The sequence below is a fragment of the Carettochelys insculpta genome, chromosome 6 (genome assembly GCF_033958435.1).
Source record: "Carettochelys insculpta isolate YL-2023 chromosome 6, ASM3395843v1, whole genome shotgun sequence".
Taxonomy (NCBI): domain Eukaryota; kingdom Metazoa; phylum Chordata; order Testudines; family Carettochelyidae; genus Carettochelys; species Carettochelys insculpta.
Window position 1 is genome coordinate 116,228,209 of NC_134142.1, and position 23,101 is coordinate 116,251,309.

Here is a 23,101-nt window from a genome sequence, read left to right on the forward strand (position 1 = left end):
AAAAAAGGTTAAGGAAGATGACTCCAGAAGGATGGGTGGTAATTGTAAAACCCTTAGTTTTTATTTTTGAGTCAGGAAAGCAGAACAAATATAAAGAACAAACTAGATATGTTAGATGTAAATAGTTGATAAAAAAATCATACAGGTGGAGTAAATAAGCAAGATAAAACCAGAATAAATTAGTAAATCCTATATAGGAAATCAGTATGGTACAGTGCATCATAAATTAAGAACATTTTCCTATTTGTGGGTCTAAAGTCAGGAATCCTAATCCATATTCCCAATAAAAACAAATTAAAAATAGCTCTGAAAGGTTATCACAGTAGATGGTAATACCCAATAGTAAGTCTTCTGAATCACACCAGAATGCTAAATATAAGACATTCTGGCAATATACAATTGAGTTGTCCAGCCAATTCCTCAATGCCATTTAATAAATGATTTACCAATTTACCAATTTCTATTGCCCACTTTTAGCTTTGTGTCCCTAAACAACTGGTCAAGAATTGGTGATTGAAACTGTTCATAACAGGCAAAGTTTTTGTCAAAGTATGTGTGCAGTATTTTACCCTGACAGTGCTTAGTATTCTGCGTACCATTCTAAAATAGAGGTAAACTATCACTTTCACAGAACTTTTAAGCAAACAAAAGTGAGCAATTTTACTGTGTATACATAATGCATATTTATGGGAGGATTTAATTTTATTAATAGCCTACATTCACTGTGCATTTTTAAGATTTACAGCCAAAAAAGCACATTTTTATTTACACACAATTGACATTTTAAGATTAATGAAATACAAACCATATCTGTCTAGAATATATTGGCTCCAAATAAAAAATACGTAAGACTACCCCTTTCAACATGTACAATAAAAAAATTCCTGTGCCAATTATATTTACTCTCTTAAGGAATGTAAAATTGCATTGATAAACTGCACTACCTACAATTACATATCAAATATTTCAAACCTGAGTCAAACCTAAAAATATTCTTAAATCCTCCTACAAGCTAATATGTCTTAATTTAATACAGAGTGATTGGTGGTGAATTTAAACAGTTAATGATTTCTGCAGCTCCAAAAGGACAATTCCACCGTGAAGTTGCTGCAGTAGTCCGATTAGATGCCATGCTTGCCAGTTGCACTAAGGTTTATTTGACAATCTGATCCAATAAAAACCCTCCCACTTTTGTCAGGTTCCTGCACTATAATATTTATGAAACTATGCATCCGTAATCTTCAGCAGGGCTTTCCTTCCCAAACTTATACATCAAACTTGTGTGAAACCCAGAGGGAAAAAGTTAAGTGGCAGAGTCAAAACATAATAGAAAATACTCATATTCGCAATCTAAAGATTAGACCTTTTCCTTCACAGGGCTGTTAATGTTATTATAACCCTGTAGTAGCAATCATTTTTGAACACCACTTATATTACATGATCCTTTTACATACAGTTGCTCTAACAAGTACTTGCCACATTTTACGTAGCTTAGGATCTCTGTAATATGGAGATTGTCTAAAAGAAAACACAACCCTGAATCCCAAGGAAGGTTTCATAAAAAAACTACTTCATTTAATTTCACAGCAATCAAGCTGTGAAAGTTTCTTTGCTCCGCTTTCAAAATTTCCATTATATACTCTTGAGTGGTACAGTTCAGTCCCTGTCCCCCACCCTATTGGCTCTCCTCATTAATTATGTATGGATTCTTGCTGACCTGACCCATAGCCTCTAGAGAGAACCAGAGAATGCTGGGTTTCTCCATTCTCTCAATCTTTCCCCCTATGGAAAGTTGTGGGTGCTTCTTTAAGCATGAAGGTAGAAAAGCTGCCATTCCTCAGGCTAGCCCTAAAGTTCTACCAGTTCAAAGTCAATCTTCCGAGGTTTGATTTCACGTGTCTGGTAGGGACATGCAAAATTGACCTCTCAGGGGTCACAGTCGACCCCTGTACTCCTTGTGAGACACGAGGAGTAAGGCAGATCAATGGAAGAATTTCTCCTATCGACCTTCAGTAAGGATGCACAAGTAAGCCAAGAACAAGTACGTCAGTTCCAGCTACACAGTGCTGTAGGCCAAATTGCCTATCTGCACTCGACTTACTTTGTCTAGTGTAGACAGCCTCAGAAGCAGTCTTCTATGGATTGCCCAACAGTTGTATGTAGCTAATGGCTATGCTCCCTGGGCTACCAGAGATAATATACATGGGATGCAGCAATTATGTGATTTATGTAGCAAAAGATACGTTTTAGAAATGTGGTTGTTCTGGGAAAAAAAAATTCTAGGGGACAGGGCTTTCAAAGGGGCATTTCACACAGGACCTTCAGTCCAATTGCAATGTATGAAACAGGCACTCTTTTACCCTGCGTTGCACCTAAATAAATCGTAACTCGAGAATTAAATTTACAATCCCATTCCCTTTGTTCAGCATAGAAAATTTATAGAAATACAAAAAACAACCCAAGAATCCCACAGTATAATGTTTCTCCTGTGTTTGAGGCCTTTCATTTTTAAGGCACTGGCTCATACAACATGCAGGTCTGTTTATATGGAAACAAAATTAAGATGTACCATACTATATGCTTATAAAACAGAGGAGAATAGGTGACACTTGCCATTCCTTCATGTAACTATTTTACCACCCACTATAGCATTCATTTATTTCCAGGAAGCATGGTATATTTTCCATTAGTGCATTATATTAGGTTACGTCAGATTGTGATATTTTTTCAATGCAAAGAAATAACTTTACAAAGTGCTACTTAGATGAATACCAACAAGTCTTTTGTCAATCACTGTTATACTAACTGATATTTTGCTACTACACTTTCTGCTTACTAAGGTTGACAATAAATTTTATCCATTTATGGAATACAAGTAGACTCAGATTTTAAGTAAGAAGTTATCAAATGTACACAAAATTGAGACAGATGTACAGTAGATACAGTACATGTCTTTCACTTAATGTTGTCTTACAACATTCCTAGAATCACATAGGATAATCAAAAGTCATTCCCTATGGGAAGAAAACTCTTCTGAACTATTGCAATGTGATGGGATATTTGAACCTAGCCTAAGTGATGAATCCTAATTCACAGGCGATAATTGGATGATATGACCCAAATGCTCGTCCAAACACTGCTTAGTATACCTTGCTTTCATTCACTGATCAGAAGAGTTCTTGCCCCCATTCTTACGGGACTGGCAAAGAGATTAAGGAATCACTTGGTAGAGTTTATAGCAATGTCAAATAAAGCCAGTGTATCAACCATTGCTTGTTTGATGTTTCTCCCAAAACGATGAGAATCCTAAGAAAATAAAAAGATATAGGAAGAGTTGTAATGTGAGAACTGCCACCATTATCTTGTAGCCAATGTTAACCATTTCCTCCTCCTACGTTTTGGAGTTTACGCAACTCATCCATTCCTAGTGAAGTAAGAAAAAGTAAAATTTGATGCAGTACGTAAGAGGACTAGCCTTCTTATATAAAAAGAGGATTCTCCTCCATTATCCATTTATTACAGGTTATATGGTCTTCCTCAGGAATAGCACGGACTTTCACAGATTATTATTTCAAAAAGTAACATTAAAAAAGACTCAGCAGGAAACAACTTTCAAATGACACAAAAATACTAGGAAATACAGATGACCTGGGAGAAATCTTAACATAGATGAAATTTCTGGCTACAAACACATTTTGTATGTGAGGGCTGTGTTGGGATCTTTTACATTTCTGGCACAGAATTATGAAAGCTATTGTTAATAATTGTACAAAAAACCTCTAGTCTATTAACAACAAACTCTGAACCAGACCACTTTTCCTTCTTATAAGATAAAGGATAATGAAAGGAAAAATTAAAACTGAAATAGAACCAAACATTTTATAGCACTGAAAACACAGTGCACAGTGGTGTAGAAACAGTACCGAAATCAATGTCACTAATAAAAAGTGGTGTGGAACTCTGACTTTACTGAGAAGACAGACCACAAAAAAAGAGGCAACTAAAGAATGAATAATCAAAGGCATCTCAAATCCAATCGAAAAGTTTGTGATGCAGGGATAAAACTGTATGCCCTAATCCATTTACGATTGGTGGTAGAAGAACTGGAAAAGTTGGTAAAATACCTTAAATTACCTATTAAATCAATTGTAACGAGACAAAGGTGATGGCAAGATCACCTATGTAACCTGGCCAAAATCTAGTATATTTAGAAAAGCACAGTAATAAAATAAAATTAATGGTTAAAGCTTGTATCTCAGGATATTGATCACATGAGATATACCCACCTGGTCTTCCTGGATGACCCCTACTAAATGCTTCAGAGTATACTACAAGTTTAATACTGATCAACGTAATATTTGGAAAAAATTCATATACTATAGTTTAGAAGATGCTTTTTACCAGAAAGAGGTAGCATACACTCTAAAACTACATTGTGTCAAAGCTCCAATGCCTCCAACTATTTGAAATCAAGAAAAAAAGTGTGCAGCACTAAAAAGTAAGGCTTCACCACTGGTGTTTGCCAGATGAATAAGGACTTACACAAGTCCAATGGCACTGCATGGGTGAGAAAAAGAAGAGTATATTTATTTTCATGGGGTATGAAAGTCTGGATGAATTTGAATTGTTTATAATGATATTCAACACATACATGTTGAGAAACAGATTCACAGCAAATCTAAAAAAGTCACCACGAGTAACCACAAAAAAAGCCATATACTACAGATTTTGATATGCTTTTAAAAATGAGTCAAGGGGCTTCCTAAATGAATCCCTTCAAATGCAACCATTTCTAGGCTATATAAGAAATTGTAATTTCACATCACACTTACTGTCTCAGGGCAAGAGAATTTGCTGGACACATGGAAATGGATGAGGTGCCCACCCATAATAATATAAGACACACCATACCCATCATCAGCAACCTGTGGAAAAAGTATTCAGCAATAGCTTTAACACAATCATATATAAATTGCACAATTCCTCTTCTATAATCATTGAAGTGCAGTAACTTTAAGTTCTCTAAAGCAGGGATTCTTTTCTTGACCTCTTCTAAACCATGCCTCCCCTTGGGCAGGTTTTTTTTTTTGTTTCTGTTTTTTTAAATTGGAGTTCCCCTCTCACCCTAGCTGCATGCGAAGTCAAAACTGTCAGCCAGGCCATATCTACAGGAGTAGTGGTGTGTCCTAGCATTGGGCCCTCACTTTTACTATAATTGCTATTAGAAGGCTTGCAAGGCCTCCTTAAAAATATGTCTCCCCCCGCCCCCCATTGAAAACCTCTGCTGTAATGCAAATATAATTTTAATGTATGTTTAATGATGTTTCAAGTCAAAGAATCACTGCTATTTAGAGAAACCTGTAGCAGTTTAAATGACCTGCTGCCAGTTTTATCAGTACATGACCATCCAAGTTTCAAAATGCAGCTCCTTGGGATATAGGAAGGGCCTGTCCACCTCCTACTTATTAAATGTTATGAATCCTCCCTGCAGGTGGTGGTGTCTCTCATTCTTGCTGAGCAGTCTGATAATTCTTCCTTCAGGCTACACGGTCATGTTCTGTACAACTAAGTCTGTGATGAGTCCGTGGGCAGTCACTGTCACAATGGCAGAGTTCTCTATCAGTTTTTGGAGCGAAGCTAGAGGTATCACAAATGGAGGTAAGGGGAGCCCATTTGGAAGCAAAGAAAGCATTTTGGGGGGGAAGATAAAAGAAATAGCAAAAAGGAATAGGAACAGAGAATACGATGAGACATGATAGAACGTAAGAGGAAAAAAGGAAGGGACAAATAAGAACAGATTGAAATACCTATGGCTGGAGACTCTTCTGTGTTAGTTAAAGTGGCTCTTGGATACTACTTACTGTCTACATATAATATGGATATTGTGCTTCATTAAACATTTCTAAAGTTGAAATACCCCATAGAAAGGATTTTGGAGCAAGGAGCAGGTTTCACTGAGAATCATAGAATGCTAGGACTGGAAGGGACCTTGAGAGGTCATTGAGTCCAGCCCCCTGCCCTCATGGCAGGACCAAGTACTGTCTAGACCATCCCTAACAGACATTTATCTAACCTGTTCTTAAATATCTCCAGAGATGGAGATTCCACAACCTCTGTAGGCAATTTCTTCCAGTGTTTGACCACCCTGACAGTTAGGAACTTTTTCCTAATGTCCAACCTAAACCTTCCTTGCTGCAGTTTAAGCCCATTGCTTCTTGTTCTATCCTCAGTGGCCAAGAAGAAGTCGTCTTCTCCCTCCTCCTCATGACACCCTTTTAGATACCTGAAAATGCTATCATGTCCCCCCTTAATCATCTTCTTCCCAAACTAAACAAGCCCAATTCTTTCAGCCTTTCTTCACAGCTCATGTTCTTTAGACCTTTGATCATTCTTGTTGCTCTTTTCTGGACCCTTTCCAGTTTCTCCACATCTTTCTTGAAATGTGGCGCCCAGAACTGGACACAATACTCTAATTGAGGCCTAACCAGTGCAGAGTAGAGTGGAAGAATGACTTCTCATGTCTTGTTCACTACACACCTGTTAATGCAATGTCGTCACACTGTTGATTCACATTTAACTTGTGGTCCACTATAACACCTAGATCCCTTTCTGCCATACTCCTTCCTAGACAGTCACTTCCCATTCTGTATGTGTGAAACTTATTGCTCCTTCCTAAGTGGAGCACTTAGCATTTGTCTTTGTTAAACTTCATCCTGTTTACTTCAGACCATCTCTCCAGTCTGTCCAGATCATTTTGAATTGTGACCCTATCCTCCAAAGCAGTCACAACCCCTCCTAAGCTTGGTATCATCTGCAAACTTATTGACGTAGACAGTATGCTTATTATCTATATCATTGATCAAGATATTGAACAGAACCGGTCCCAATACAGACTCCTGTGGAAACCCACTTGTTATACCTTTCCAGCAAGATTCAGAACCATTAATAAACTACTCTCAGAGTACGGTTATCCAGCCAGTTTTGCATCCACCTTATAGTAGCCTCATCTAAGTTGTATTTGCCTAGTTTATTGATAGGAATATCATGTGAGACCGTATCAAATGCCTTTCTAAAATCTAGATATACCACATCCACCACTTCTCCCTTATCCACAAGGTTCGTTATCTTATCAAAGAGAGCTGTAAGATTGGTTTGACATGATTTGTTCTTTGCAAATCCATGCTGACTGTTCCTTATCAGCTTACGACCTTCCAAGTGTTTGCAGATGATCTCCTTAATTACTTGTTCCATTATCTTTCCTGGCACAAAAGTTAAACTGACCAGTCTGTAGTGTCCTGCATTGTTCTTTTTCCCCTTTTTATAGATGGGCACTATATTTGCCTTTTTCCAGTCTTCTAGAATCTTTCCTGTCTCCCATGATTTTCCAAAGATGATAGCTAATGGCTCAGATACCTCCTCCACCAGCTCCTTGAATATTTGAGCAGGCATTTCATCAGGCCCTGGTGACTTGCAGATATCTAACTTTCCTAAGTGATTTTTAACTTGTTCTTTTTTTTAATTTTATCTTCTAAACCTACCCCTTTCCCACTAGCATTCACTATGTTAGGCATTCCTTCATCAGACTTCTCAGTGAAGACCGAAACAAAGAAGTCATTAAGCATCTATGCCATTTCCAAGTTTCCCGTTACTATTTCTGTCCTCACTGAGCACGGTAAGACTCACCTGCTCAGTAATACTCAGGGCTTGTCTACCCTTGCCCCCAACTTCAAAGTGGCATGTTAATCAGGGCGATGGGAGATTACTAATGAAGTGCTGTGGTGAATACACAGCACTTCATTAGGCTACTTCTCCCCCGTGGCAACTTTGAAGTGTCGGCATGTGGGTAGCTGCGGGCACTTCAAAGTGCCTTTACACCCCAAGCACTTTGAAGTGCTGTGGCTGCAGCTACATGAATGCCAGCACTTGGAAGTTCAACACTTCAAAGTAGCTGCGGGGGAGAATTAACCTAATGAAGTACTACGTATTCACTGCAGCACTTCATTAGTAATCTCCCATCGCTCTGATTAACATCCCCCCTTCAAAGTTGGGGGCAAGTGTCGACAAGCCCTGAGTATTACTGGGCAGGTGAGTCTTACTGGAAAAAAATGCATACCTATTCAAAGCCTCCTAATTAGAACACCTCTTTGGAATATTCTCCTTTTTTAATGGCACTGCAATTTCAAAAATTTAATATACTGGAAGTGAGAAAAATCACACCAAGAACATGATTTAAAGCTATTTTCAAGTTCATTAGCTGCTCAGAGAATATGGTATCAACTAGCATATATAGTGTAATCTCCATCTTTCATTGCAGGTAATCTAACAAAATAGATGGATATAGAACACCTGATCCTTGATCTGCAGGTGCGGTATTTTCCACAGTCGTTCAGCAAAATAAAGGGAATGTGTCATAAAGAACGAATGTACAAGCAAGAGGTGAAGTAAGCCATCATTCACCAAATCACATGGCTTGTACAGTTATGCCTGCCTACCACTCCTGGATTCCTCTGTAAGACCCACTTTTTTGCCTAGTCAGAAAGAACAGAACAAAGCCAAGACAACAAATTCCTTTGAGCACATACATACAAAAGGAAAACATTAAGATGTGCTTTCAAGAATCCCTTGACTACAGTCTTCAGTCTTCATCTTGAAATGAAAGTTATATTGGAAGCATACAATCTAAACTCCTGTTTAAGTAGTATGCATTACAAAACACTTAACCCCCGCCCCCAAACTTACAGGTCCAAAGCCTCCACCGCTGGACACAAAGTCAGGGTTCTTCTCTAGATCAATATGCTGCTGTGGTGTCTGACTTGTCGACAATCTCCAAGGTTCTGACAAAACCTTTATAGAACATATGAAGTCCAGAATAACGTGCATATGGGTAATTTATGTGTTGCAATTAAGTAAATAGGATCAAACTAAGTTACAAGACTTGGCTTAATAAAGCACTACTTAAATGCAAACTCCCAATGGAATGAACAGGTTAAAATTCATTTTATTTCATGACATGCTATTAAAAAAGGCAAACACACACGGTACTGACACTGATCCCATACAGAAAATAGCTAAGTTATAGCACATCAATTTAAGGACAGACTAAGGAAAAGTGCAAAAATCTTTTCCTCCTTAGCCAGCTTTTTACACTCACTATTATCTGTAACCCAGATAATGATCCCACATGATTAGTTTTTTTTAAAAAATAAATCAACAAAGTATTTTTATCATCTTTGATAAAGCATTACTGCACCATTGTTGCATGATTAGAATTTACTGAGAGGGTTACTCACATTTTACAGTTACTGAGGTTCTTCAGTATATCCCCCACTGTGGTTGCTCCACTCCGGATGACTGCATGCCCTAGTGCCACTGATCAGAGATCTTCATTAGCAGTGCCTTGTCAGGCTGTATGTGTGCAGTTGGTGTCTCTCAGCACCTGAGAGTCCGGTTAGCATGCGCCCATCCAGACCCTCTCAGCTCCTTCTCTAATATACAGCTCCTTAGGTCAAACTCCAAAATAGGAAAGCAGGAAGTGGAGCACTCATAGGAGAACACATCTCATAGAACCTTAGTGCAGAAGGTGAGTAACACAGTCTTCAAATGATGTCCCTGTGGGTGCTCTACTCTAGATGATTGGTAAGCAGTGCCCCTTATGGTTAGGATGACTTTGGAGTTGTGTAATTGGTAGCTGGAGATAATACTTGTAGCCTAATGGAGTCTCAGTTGCGGCGTCTGGGAGGAGTGCATAATGCTTGGCAAATGTGTGATGTGATATTCGTGTAGCCGCTTTACACGTCTCAGTCAGCAGTACATTGTGTAAGGTAACTTTGGAAGTGGAAACTACGTGGGTGGAGAGCATACTTAAGCTGGGGCATGGCAGAATTGAGATCTTGTGCTTAAGAGTATGCCCCAATGCAGTCTGATAGAGATTGTAAAAATGAGGTGAGTGAGAGTGATTTAGCATCAGAGAGAGAAGTCCACTGAGGAAAGGTTTGTCTGATAACACAAGTCTGATAGCCCTGGTTATAGTCCAGGAAAGCGCCAATGAATTCTGTTTGTTGAGTTGAGAGTAGATTTCCGTATACAGTAAAGCCCCGAGTTGCAACCCCCATATAAGTCAAATTTTCCCGCAAGTCGGGGTGGAAAGCCGGGAATCAGGCTGCTGCTAAGTTCCCAGCTCCCTGCCAGTTGCAGGACCTGGGAAACCGAACAGCCTACCAGGACTGTTCAGTTTCCTGGCTCCCTGCCTTCCCCCAGCTGCACAGCTGTCAGCCTGACAGTGGTGCCACTGGGGGAAGGCAGGGAGAAAGGGCTTTTAGCCTGCCCAGCTGCCTGCAACTTGGGCAGCTAGACAGGCTGACAGCTGCAGAGCAGCTTCAAGTTGTACTTTACTCGCATTAAAGTGAGTTATGTGCAATTTTAAGCTACGTATTTTGGGGGAGGTGTTACTGTACTGAATTGTAATTCTAGTGTGTGGAAAAAGTAAGATGGTGGTTCATATCGCCGCCAGGGTCTCTCAAACAACAGCCTCTGAGGCGGCAATTGTCAGATAGGGAAAGAGTACAATTCCTAGCTTATGAAGATGGGCACTGACCACCACCAGAGTTTTGCACCAAAGGGAAGCACTCAGTACTGGGAGTGCACATATTTCACTGAGAAATGAAGAAATTGTCTGTGTGCTGGGTGTACTGTAAATGTGAAAGCATGCATCTGAAGGTCAAGGGCTAAGAACCAGTCCCCTTGCTCCAGTGCAGGTGGTATTGTGGTCAGAGTGACCATCATGAATCCTTGGGCGTGTACAAACTTGTTGATCATCACAGGTCTAGGATGGGCCACAATCCTCCATTTTTCTTCTGAGTCAACAAATTGTGGGACGAGAACCCCTTCCTGCAGTGGAATAGGTTCCAGGGCCCCTGACTGGAGCAGGCACTTGTGAGAAGGGTCCTTAATAGGGACAGGGGGAGAGAGTGAGATAAATGTGAGTGCATTTGACACTAAAGCATTTGATACGGTCTCTCATGATATTCTTATAAAAAAACTAGGCAAATACAATTTAGATGAGGCTACTATAAGGTGGATGCATAACTGGCTGGATAACTGTACCCAGAGAGTAGTTCTTAATGGTTCTCAATCCTGCTGGAAAAGTATAACAAGTGGGGTTCTGCAGGGGTCTGTGTTAGGACCAGTTCTGTTCAATGTCTTCATCAATGATTTAGATATTGGCATAGAAAGTACGCTTATTAAGTTTGCAGATGATACCAAGTTGGGAGGGGTTGCAACTGCTTTGGAGGATAGGGTCATAATTCAAAATGATCTGGATAAATTGGAGAAATGGTCTGAGGTAAACGGGATGAAGTTTAATAAGGACAAATGCAAAGTGCTCCACTTGGGAAGGAACAATCAGTTTCACACATACAAAATGGGGAGAGACCGTCTAGGAACGACTACAGCAGAAAGGGATCTAGGGATTATAGTGGACCAGAAGCTAAATATGAGTCAACAGTGTGATGCCATTGCAAAAAAAGCAAGCATGATTCTGGGATGCATTAACAGGTGTGTTGTGAACAAGACACGAGAGGTCATTCTTCCGTTCTACTCTGCGCTGGTTAGGCCTCAGCTGGAGTATTGTGTCCAGTTCTGGGCACCGCAGTTCAAAAAAGATGGGGAGAAACTAGCGAGGATCCAGAGAAGAGCAACAAGAATGATTAAAGGCCTAGAGAATGTGACCTATGAAAAAAGGTTGAAAGAATTGGGCTTGTTCAGCTTGGAAAAGAGAAGATTGAGGGAAGACATGATAGCGGTTTTCAGGTATCTAAAAGGGAATCATAAGGGAGGAAGGAGAGAACTTGTTCTTCTTGGCCTCTGAGGATAGAACAACAGGCAACGGGCTTAAACTGCAGGAAGGGAGGTTTAGGTTGGATACTAGGAAAAAGTTCCTAACTGTGAGGGCGGTCAAACAGTGGAATAAATTGCCTCGGGAGGTTGTGGAATCTCCATCGCTGGAGATACTTAAGAACAGGTTAGATAGATGTCTATCAGGGATGATTTAGATAGTACTTGGTCCTGCCATTGGGGCAGGGGGCTGGACTCGATGGCCTCTCGAGGTCCCTTCCAGTCCTAGTGTTCTATGATTCTATGATTCTGGATACTTTGGCATGGCAGGTGCCAATGGGCCCCATGGCAGCGCTATCAGTCAATGCCAACATGGTCATTGGTGCCATGACCAAAGTGCCTGTAGTGGTGATAATGGTTTTGGAGGCAGTCAATGGTGCCATGTAATGCTGAGCAGAGCTATATCTGTGTTTCTTAACATTTATGGCTCAAGGCTTGGATGGTCCATGGTGCCAACTCTAGAGCAAGTCGGCACTGGTAGTAACAATATTGCCAGAGACTATTTCTTGGTATCCAGCTCCCTTAAGGGAGAGGATAAGGCTCTCTTCCTCTTCTCCTGAGAGGACTGAGCCATACTCCTCACTGTTTTAGAGCATGAGGGTGAGCATTTAGGCAAGGATTTAGGCTTACTTGTTTCCGAGAACAGTTGGAGAAATTTCTCTATTAAAATCATTATCAGGTAAAGGTTTCAATCGTAATGAGCCCTGACCTTGAGATTCCTGCAGTGGATGCATTTGGATGGGCTATGCGTCTCACCCTGCCATTTGATACAGAGGGAGTGCCCATCACACTGTGACACAGACTCCCTGAAGGAAGTGTGCCTTTTGAATCCAGGGGAGCCTAGGATGATGGAGAGCCAGCTTGGGAAGTCATTCTCCAAAGGGGAGAGTGCGACAGCGAAGGGAAGCAGGGCTTTTAAAAAATATACTAAATATACTAATGTCCTACAGGAAAGGGAGGACTTGGAGGAAGTTTTCTAAATCTGTGGGATTTTTTTTTTTTTTTAAATCTCTAACTACAAAAAGGAGGTGAAGCTCTGCTCTGAGTTATATCTTCAGCTGAGGGTGGTTGAGAAGGAACTGAGGGGGTCAGAAAGGCGTATGCCAAACGGACAGGCAGGCACCACGAGACACCAACTGCACATGTATGTCCTGACCAGGCATTGCTGTTCAAAGGATGCACTGTCACCACGAGTGGAGTACCCACAAGGACAGCACTTGAAGAACCAAAACTATATAGTAAGGTTCTTTAGATTTATTAGTCAAGATAATACACTAATCTGCAAGGTAGTGCTATAATCCCGAACATTTATACATTGTCACACACCATTTCCTAAATGAACATTAAACGAACATTCAGGGTAATATTTTATGGTGATTTTTTTTCACCATACACATTACATGTAAGTAATGGAATCTAGAGAAAAATTAAAAGCCTAACTTCACTGTTTGATCACTATCGTTTTTTTGCAGTATCTGTCACATCTCTTTGAACCACTGCTGACACTCACTACAAATACAAAAATAATTTATTCAAGTTGTGTATTTGTAGCTTATCTATATATCCTACAAAACTGAAAAATACTAAGGGCAAGTCCACAGTATCAATTGCAACTGCACCACTGCAGGGCTTCTGGTCAAGATTTAACACTTAACTCCACCTTTGCTATGCTGAAAGGTGAAACTCTTCTGACATAGTGCTGTCTACACCAGTACTCAGATTAGTATAACTACATCACACAAAGGTATGGATTACTCACACCTGCGAGCTACATAGCTATACCATAGTAACTTTGTAGTGTAGACCAGGGCTAAATGAGCATTCCTTAATAGATTTCAAAATGTCAGTGTAACCACCTCACCCTCACATCTTCCTTGGAGCTACACATTTTAACATAAAATTATAGTAAGCACCTATTGGAAAAAGCTAATTACAGATAATTAATCTTTTGTTTGCTAGTTGAAACTGTATTACTGGATAGCAACCAAGAAATGTTACTTACTTCCTTCAGGAAAGGAGACTCAACACCAAGGTATTTGGACACCACATAAAGGCAGAACAAATGTCGGTCAATGCCGGCTCCAGTCATGGCAAGGCGATACAAGAGCTGGTGTTTAGCAGCAGCAATACGGAGTAGTTTACGTCTCTTTTCATTCTAAAGAACAGTGAAAAAGAACACCAAGGAAAAAGAGTGAAGGTATTTAAACTAAGAAATCAAAATTATAGTGACTGATCTCGGCCTGCAGCATTAAGAGTGCAAGACAAAGTGTGCAACACAATCCAGCTATGAGGAATAACCAACAACAACAGGGAAGGAAGCCTGAAGTGATGTAGGAACGATTTTTAAAAAAAAAAAAAGGCAACTTTTCTAGTTTTAACATATTTCAATTTCTGGAGTTAGCAGAGGTGTCAATTTCTGGTAGAAAACTGTAGTGAAGGTAAATTTATTTCTAGGATTGTGTGACATAACTCACTGAATCCAGTACAGCAGGAGATCTAGATTACAACACTAGTTCCACGAAATCTGCCTCTGTTTTGTGCATTTTAACAAATCAAGCTTGCTGAGGGATTATAGATCAGAAATCCAATCTTACTCTGCATTTGTATTGCTCCGTTTAGATAGCTACACAAAGCATTTCTGATCGAACTGCTAGAGACTGCATCTATAATAGGAAGTTCTTTCTAAAGATCCCATGCAGCGTCTACACACAAAATGCATACTTTCAAAAATAAATCAAAAGAACTTGGCGCTCCTTTCAAAATCATTGTACCTTTCCCATTTCAGGAAGAGCACCTTCTTTTGAAAGCTTCTTTCAAAAAAAAAAACAAAAAAAAACCAAACGTGTAGACACTCCACAGGGCCCTTCTTTCAAAGGAGCAGTCCTCATGGGGCCTAATTTTTCAATCCTTGGACTGTTCTTTTGAAAGAGTGCAGGCTGTGTGGATGCTCTTTCAAGCCGCTTTTTGATGTGTGGATGTACTCTTTCAAAAGGAGTTCTTTTGGAAGAGACCTTCCAGAAGGGCTTCTTTCAAAAGACCTCTGTAATGTAGATGTAGCCAGAGTGAAAAGCACTTTTCACACTACATACAGAAAGACAATTTTGATGATAAAAATTTAAATTTTAGACCTAATTTTCAGTATTGCTAGTGCACCAACTGAAGTGAATGAGATCTGATAGTGATGAGCACATCTGAAATATCAGGCAAGTAATTTCCATGCTCCTAGGCAACAGCCATCTCTTGAGATGACATCTTGTACTACTTTTCAAGTCTGGGAGCACAAAGAAAAAGATCATAGGGTAAGAAGCATTTCAACTGTGCATTTTTTAAAAAAAATCTACATAATAAGGAAGTTGCAAAGATGATATTTAACACAATATGAACTTGACTCACTTAACGGGGGTGTTGCATAGATGTCTTCAGTAATATGTAACAGCAACGAAGGGTCCTGTGGCACCTTATAGACTAACAGAAAAGTTTTCAGCATGAGCTTTCCTGAGTACAGACTCACTTCATCAGATGCTAGTCATGGAAATCTGCAGGGCCAGGTATAAATAAGACAGAGCAAGGCTGGGGATAACAAGGTTAGCTCAGTCAGGAAGGATGAGGCTTACTACCAGCAGTTGATCTGGAGGTGTGAACACCAAGGGAGGGGAAGCTGCTTTTGTATTTAGCCAGCCATTCATAGTTTTTGTTTAATCCTGAGCTGAGGGTGTCGAATTTGCAGATGAATTGTAGCTCAGCAATTTCTCTTTGGAGTCTGGTCTTGAAATTTTTTTGCTGTAGGATAGCTACTTTTAAGTCTGCTACTGTGTGGCCCGGGAGACTGAAGTGCTCTCCTATGGGTTTTTGTATATTGCCATTCAGTAATATGCTTACTTCTACACTTAAAAGTGACAATTACAACAGACGTAATTCAGCCTGTATATAATGTGTCCCCCCACTTTGATCTTTCACATTGTTGGACTGAGCAAAATGTGGGCAATTATTGCGTAAAATGAACATGTTTTCTGTCCTCTTAATATAGGATGTGTACAAGACATTGACCTGCATTACGTAGTTGTAAAACAGGACTTTACCCTACCAACTGTGCAGTAGCAGAACTATTGACTTCACTTAAAGAAAACAGTCAGTCAAAGAAAAACTTGTACTAAGAATGATAGATTTCAAAGGTAGTCATGTTAGTTTGTTACAGACAAAACAACAAGGTGTCCAGTGGCATCTTAAAGACTAACAATTTAACTACGGCATAAGTCAGAGGTGGGGAACCTAGGTCCACTGGCCAGATCTGGCCCAGATCTTTCTTTATCCGGGCTGCAAGGCCTGGAGCTCAGCCCTATCCCCACAGGGATACAATTTGGCACTCCAGCCACATGGAGAATGCCACTGCAGGATGGGGAGGAAGGAGCCCCAAGCCTTGAAAGCCAGATCAAGGCAAGTTGCGGGCCAGCTGTGGCCCATGGGTTCTTCCTGGCAAGGAAGAGGAAGAGGCTCTGCATACTGCAGGAAAGGGCTCCCTGCTGGCACCACTCTCTGCTCTCCCCTTTAGCGTAGTCACGGTTCTTCACCAGTGGGAGCAACAGGGACTGCACAGAGCTACACAAAGACACAAAGTGTGCCCCCTCGCTACCACCATCCAGAGCTATGCCCCAAATACCTCCCTGCCTCTTGCCCTCCCCCTCCTGCACAGATCACACTTCTGCATCCCGCTTCTGCGCCACACCTCGTGCCCAGACCCCTGTAACCTCAACCCCCAGGCTGCTCCTACATGCTCCCTCCCAGAATCCACACCCTTACTGCAGCCTGCTCCCTGCACAATGAAACCCTCATTTCAGAGCCCATGGGGCTCCAAAAAACCTAGCCCCAGGCTCCCAGAAAAATTAATCCAGACATGGGGGACTCCCCATCCAATGGTGTAGGATCTTGAGGGGACAGAGGAGTACTAAAAGAAACTACACCATCTACTCAAGAAACCACCTGATGAAGCACAGAAACAGATCTTCACAGGCACACTTCCAAAGCCACGACCAAGGGTGTTCTGCTACCCAAGATCCATAAACCCAGAAATACTGGACAGCTCATTGTATCAGGCACTAGCACTTTTACAGCAGGACTGTCTGGGTATACAGACTCTCTCTTGAGACCTGCACTCCCAGATATCTTCAAGACACCAAATTCCTGAAGAAACTACAACCCATTCATGATCTTCCAGAAAACACCAACTGGGCCACAATGGACGTAGAAGCTTTCTACATCAGTATTCTACACATGGATGGACTACAAGCGGTCAGAAATTGTATCTCCAATGACATCATGCACAGCTGGTTGCTGAGCTTTGTGCCTTTGTTCTCATCCACAACCATTTAAGATTTGGGGACCATTTATACCTTTAAGCCAGAAGCATTGCTATGGGTACCTGTATAGCTCCACTGTATGCAAACATTTTATGGCTGACTTAGAGCACTTCCTCTGCTCTCGTACCCAAGTGTCCCTCCTGTACTTGTGCTATGCTGATGACATCATCATCTTGATAAATGATGAGGCTGTTGAAGAATTTCACTGGGATTTCCACCCCATAACCAGTCTCAGCCTGGACCAGACAAGAGAACCACTTCTTGTACAGAACAGTATAAGTGATGTTCACATAACCACAAACCTATACCGAAACCTTCATGTCTCCAGTTTTCATCTGAAACACACCACTACTGTTTACAGTCTTGCCCAAAAAATGACCACCTTTCCCAGTCCCTCAGATAGAGACAAATACCTACAGGATCTCCATCAAGCATTCTTAAAACTATAACACCCACCTGGGGAAATGAAAAAACATTATCGGACCCAGGTGGGTACCCAGACATCACCTACTGAGGACAGACCCCGGGGGAGGGAAGGGAAGCAACAGAACACCACCGACCATCATCTACAGTCCCCACCTAAAATCTCTCCAACACATCAAGGATCTACAACCTATCCTAAATGATGAACCCTCGCTCTGACAGACCTTAGGAGGCAAGCCAGTCCTTACTTAAAGACAGCCCCGCAACCTGAAACATACCCCATGTACTCCACAACAAAAACACTAGCCCAGGAACCAATCCCTGCAACAAACCCCATTACTTACTCTGTCCACACATCTACCTTAGTGACGTCATCATAGGACCTAAGCACATCAGCCCTACCATCAAAGACTCATTCTCCTGAACATCTACTAACACGATGCATGGCATTGTGTGTCAGCAATGCCCCTCAGCCACATAAGTTGGCCACTCTGGATTGTCTTTATGCAACAGAACAAATGGACATAATCAGACATCAAGAATGGTAACATATAAAAAACGGTGGGAGAGTATTTTTACCTCCCGGGATGCACAGTTACAGCCAGCTGCCATCTTCAGCAAGCGTTTCAGTTATTTGAACATTGCTATGTTCTTATCCACATCCACCCTGACTGAAGCAAGCATGTATGAGCTCTGCCACTCTCACCTTCATTTCTGCCCTCTGGCTTCTTGGCACAGAGGTGAGGACTGCCTCTCCTCCTTCCCCCACTGGCTGATGAAAACATTGTTGTGGTACTGTGTGTCAGACTTCCCCCGAGATGCAACACAAATGCCTGGCACACCAGGTGCACTTTCCATAGTTCCCAGACTCTGATGAGAAGGGACAGACCTTCCTCTATCCACAATCCTTAGGCATGAAATTTGCCTGGGGTATGCCTCAACCCATGTCTATGGCATCCATCACTGGAATAAGTTGGGGCTGTGTTGGGGATTCCCCTGTACACCACTGGTTCCCGCAGCCACCAGTCGAGGGACCTTAGAGTCACTGCATTTAATGTGACCACCAGGTCCACTGGGTCTCTGGATGGTCAGAGCACAGAAGCCAGTCATACCTGCAGATGGCAGAAATGAAGAGAGTGGCAGAGCACATACATGCCTGAGGCTATGTGCTCTGGCAGCCTCATGCGATGCCTGACCATGGTCATCGCTTCAGATCCAGGATAATGCCTGCCATGGCTTGGAAAACTACTCTTGGCAGTAGGTTCATGGTGTCCAGGAAGGCCACTGGGAAGCTGCACTGTCAGAGGTGCAACTGAAGGCTCCCAGTGGTAGTGCAGGATCGACGACATGTGATACTGGGTGTTCCATGAAACTACAGAATTCAGGTGTGAGACTGATGTATACTCTGACACCGCCAGTAATCAGCACTGCAAGGAGTGGCTGCAAAAGGACACTGACTCACGTTTCTGCCAGTGCCTGGGAGCCTGTGGAGCCACAAAAGGGTGAACCAAACTCAATGAAGGTGCCATTTGGCGAACCACCAGCTGAGGACATCCCCACCATAGGAGGCACTGTCTGCTGGACTGATAACCCAGCCAGTGCCACAGAGGTCACCAGGCCTTGTGCCAGAGCCAATGTGAACATTGGCTACACTGATGCCAGGATTAACTCCCCAGACAATGTTGACCACAAGGGTGCCAGTGCAATCACATACACCAAAGTAAGGGTTAGGGTCGTGCTGGTGTCACCAGCAGAGTTGACACTGAGCTCACAGGTGGTGGCCCAGCCAGTGCTGCCAGCTGAATGAGTTCTCTCAGCACCTCAAACATGTCCAGCACGGAGGGGAGGTGCAGCTCCTCCAGGCACCGGTGCTGGAGAGGCAACTCGTGCCAGACTTGACAGACCCCATTCTGGGCCTGGAGTCGGTTACGAGTGCACTCCCACCACACCTGTACCAGCATGTGGTGCCTCCACAGCTTTGCTCGACCTCCTGGAGGGCAAATGAACCCCTTCCATATGCCTCATCTTCTTTGGCATTTGGGAATAGGAGTGGTAACAAGAGCTGGTCTTCAGTGCTAGAACTGGTGGCGATACTTCTTGTCTGGCTGAGGCATCGCAAACCAAGTCAGGAGCACTCTGCACTGATGAAGACGGGGCCAGTTCTTTCAGTCAAAGCCAGTTCCATAAGGACCAGTTTAAGTCTCTCATCCCTCTTCTTCATCCTAGGCTTGAGTCCCCTGCAAACTCAGCACTTGTCCTGCAAGTGACTCTCCCTAGGCATTTTAGGCAAGCCGCCTCTGGATCACCTTTTGGCATAGGCTTGCCACACCACTCACGCTGTTTGAAACCCTAGGGCCAATGTATGCCCCAGGGGCACGACAAAGTGAGAGTGAGGGAAAACCCTTGCAAGCACTAATAACTATTAACAGTATATGAAAACATTAACCAATTAACACAAAAAATAAATACTGGTAACACTACCAACTGAGAAGCAGAGGTAGAAGATCCAACAACTGTCAGTAGGCAGTAAGAAGGAACTGACCAGGAGTCAGGTCAGCAGGAGCATTTATAAGCAACGCTGCTAATGCCACTGCAGGGGGCACCACAGATGACCTCATGGGTACCGCATGGGAAAAGTCTTCCAACAGCTGTGTACACACCACGTGCGCACACACAATGGAATGCACAGGAGCAATCACACAAAGAAATACCACTATTTACGATAACCTCAGAGTGAAGATGAATAGCAGCTGCACAATTTATGATAAAGATCAGGAGAAAAACAGCACTTTTCAATATTTTCTTCTATGTCTAGTTTAGCTAGCTAGATTGTATTGCTATAACCACAGTATACCAACTAGAAAGGTTTGTGTTCCCTTGTCAGCACTTACATTACTGAAACCACTATAAAATATTTACTCAAAGTAAAACACAAACATAGCTGGCACAGTACTTTGTATAATGAAAAATTACCCTGCAATACAGGTTGAGCCTCTCTAATCTGGAACACACTCGTCCCGCACATGGGTAATCTGGCATAATTTTAGTGAGATGGATGACCACTTATTATGGGTGTGGCTGTTTCCCATGATCCCATAAAGTATTTTTCCAGCCACCAGTCCTGGCTCTCAGTGTTCTCTCTGCTACTATTAAGCTGAAATTTACCCCTAAACGTCCCGTAAACTCAGTAAACAGTGAAAGTGTTGGTAATGCTGCTAGATAATAATGATCTCCTGTGGTCCAGCAAATTCTCTCATCTGTCACCGAGGGTGACAGACTGGAGAGGCACAACCTGTAGCATTCATTTTCCTAGTTTCTCCTTTGGCAAAAAAAACATATTTGCTTAAAAATGGCAAGACATTTGTATTTTTGTTTCTACAAATAAGTTACAAAGAAAAGAGTCACTTTGTGTTTTAGGTACTGCACTTCTCATTTTACATAAACAATTCTGAAGTCTTGCTGCAGTGACAAAGTAGTACAAATCATCATCATTAGCCATGCACTTTAGTCTTGTCTACATTACAAATGCTTTACTCGTGTAGTTATACAGAGTTCCCTAGTGCATAAGCAGCATATGTCAACAGAAGGATTTCTTCTGTTGGCTTAGTACCATCACATCCCCAAAACTTAGCTATGATGAAAGGAGTACTCTGTCAGCATAGCAATGTCCATACTGGGGGCGTTACTGGCATAGCTATGTCAGATAGAGGGTATGGTTTTTTCAGACCCTTGACCGACATACCTATGCATACAAAACTTTGCAGCATAGATCCAAGCTTTGACATTTATTTCTTCTTAAGGAAAGAAAGAAAAGAGAAGTTACTCACCTGTGTCGTAACGATGGTTCTTCGAGATGTGTCCCCGTGGGTGCTCCACTACCCACCCGTTCCTCCCCACTTCGGATCTCTGTCTGGCGTTTTTCAGGAGCATCCCGGGCGGTTGGTCAGGAACTGGTGGGGACCGGACCGCACACATGACCGGAAGCGCGCGAAGGACCGACGCGCAACGGCGCATGCGCGACCCGACGGAGACTGCTAGAAATTTCCGATCTGCGGCGCCGGGGCAAGCCCAACACCTACTGTGGAGCACTCACGGGGACACATCTCGAAGAACCATCGTTACTACACAGGTGAGTAACTTCTCTTTCTTCTTCGAGTGGTCCCTGTGGGTACTCCACAGTAGGTGACTACCCAATAGTGACACCAAAAAAGGAGGTGGGTACCTGATTTATGTGCAGCTTGCCCTTGAAAGGACTGCTGTCGACAGGCATGTATCCTCATCAAACACCCAGTGCATGGCATAATGCTTGGCAAAGGTGTCGTAAGATGACCAAGTCGCCACTCTGCGGATGTTTCTTAGCGCCATTCCCTTGAAGAAGGCCGTCGATGCCGCCACTGCTCTGGTGGAGTGCGCCCTGGGCGGAACTAGCAGAAGGGTCTTGCGAAGCTCATAACACAGTCTAATGCAGGAAATGATGTGGTTTGAGATCCTTTGTGAGGATAGGCCTTCTCCTTTCGACCTGGGCACGAGGGACACCAGGAGTCTCTCCGTCTTCCAAAAGGGCTTAGTTCTGTCTCTGTAAAAGGCCAGCGTCCTCCTCACGTCTAGTAAGTGCAGCCCCGCCTCCTTGCTGGAGTTTCGAGGCTTAGGATAAAACGAGGGTAATACTATTGGTTCATTAATGTGGAACTCCGAGGAAACCTTTGGAACGAAGGCTGGGTGCAATTGTAAGATCACCGCTTCCTTTGAGAACACCGTGCAGGGCGGCGGCGCCATTATGGCTGCAAGTTCGCTCACCCTGTGGGCTGACGTAATCACAAGAAGGAAGGTTGTCTTCATGGTGAGTAACTGGAGGGGGACCGTGGCCAATGGTTCAAAGGGTGGTCCTGACAGCGTGTGGAGTACCAACTCCAGACTCCATGACGGTGGTAGCGGTTTCCGAGGAGGGTACAGGTTTACCAACCCCTTTAGGAACCTTGTGACGACAGGATGGGCGAATATGGTTGGCCCTTCCTCTTTGTGTCGAAACGCTGATATAGCTGCGAGATGGACCTTTAGCGAGGATAGGGAGAGTCCGTCTCGTTTCAGCTCCAGCAGGTAGTCTAGAATTACAGTTATAGGGACGTCTAGAGGAGCTAACTGCTTGGAAGAGCACCAGGAGGTAAATCGCGTCCACTTCTGCGCATAAGTCCTTCTGGTGGAGCTCCTTCGACTGCACGCCAGGACTTGTTTCACTCCCTCCAAACATGTGCTCTCTAAGGCGCTGAGCCATGGATTAGCCACGCCTGTAGGCGGTGTCCTCGAGGATGTGGGTACACTGTGGACCCCTGAGCCTGCGTGAGAAGGTCCAGCACTGCCGGTAGGGGGAGTGGCAGGCGGCATGCCATGCGCAGAAGCAGAGGGAACCATTGCCGTCAGTCCCAGGTTGGGAC

At 42.7% G+C, this 23,101-nt stretch overlaps 1 protein-coding gene and 1 long non-coding RNA gene across 6 annotated transcripts in view; one reads left to right on the plus strand and one right to left on the minus strand.

Moving 5' to 3' along the window:
• LOC142014794 (uncharacterized) overlaps positions 1 to 23,101 on the plus strand; it is a 28,354-nt gene that overhangs the window by 655 nt on the left and 4,598 nt on the right. The window contains exon 1 of one of the 2 annotated variants that reach the window (XR_012646042.1): positions 14,020 to 14,089. The exons of the other annotated variant lie outside the window; for it this stretch is intronic. This is a non-coding gene — a long non-coding RNA (uncharacterized LOC142014794). Of the gene's footprint in view, positions 1 to 14,019; positions 14,090 to 23,101 lie in introns of those variants that run through there. 2 annotated transcript variants of the gene reach the window in all.
• The window catches only part of CPT1A (carnitine palmitoyltransferase 1A), a 90,870-nt gene continuing 67,808 nt past the window's right edge, over positions 40 to 23,101 (minus strand). For 2 of the 4 annotated variants that reach the window (XM_074997931.1, XM_074997930.1), the window contains exons 17-20: positions 13,895 to 14,047; positions 8,740 to 8,844; positions 4,833 to 4,925; positions 40 to 3,306 (exon numbers count right to left, since the gene is read on the minus strand). In XM_074997931.1, the coding sequence (XP_074854032.1) occupies positions 3,220 to 3,306; positions 4,833 to 4,925; positions 8,740 to 8,844; positions 13,895 to 14,047 (438 nt within the window). In that variant the 3' untranslated portion in view covers positions 40 to 3,219. The remainder of the gene's footprint in view (positions 3,307 to 4,832; positions 4,926 to 8,739; positions 8,845 to 13,894; positions 14,048 to 23,101) is intronic. The other 2 variants (XM_074997932.1, XM_074997933.1) reach the window with 2 other exon arrangements.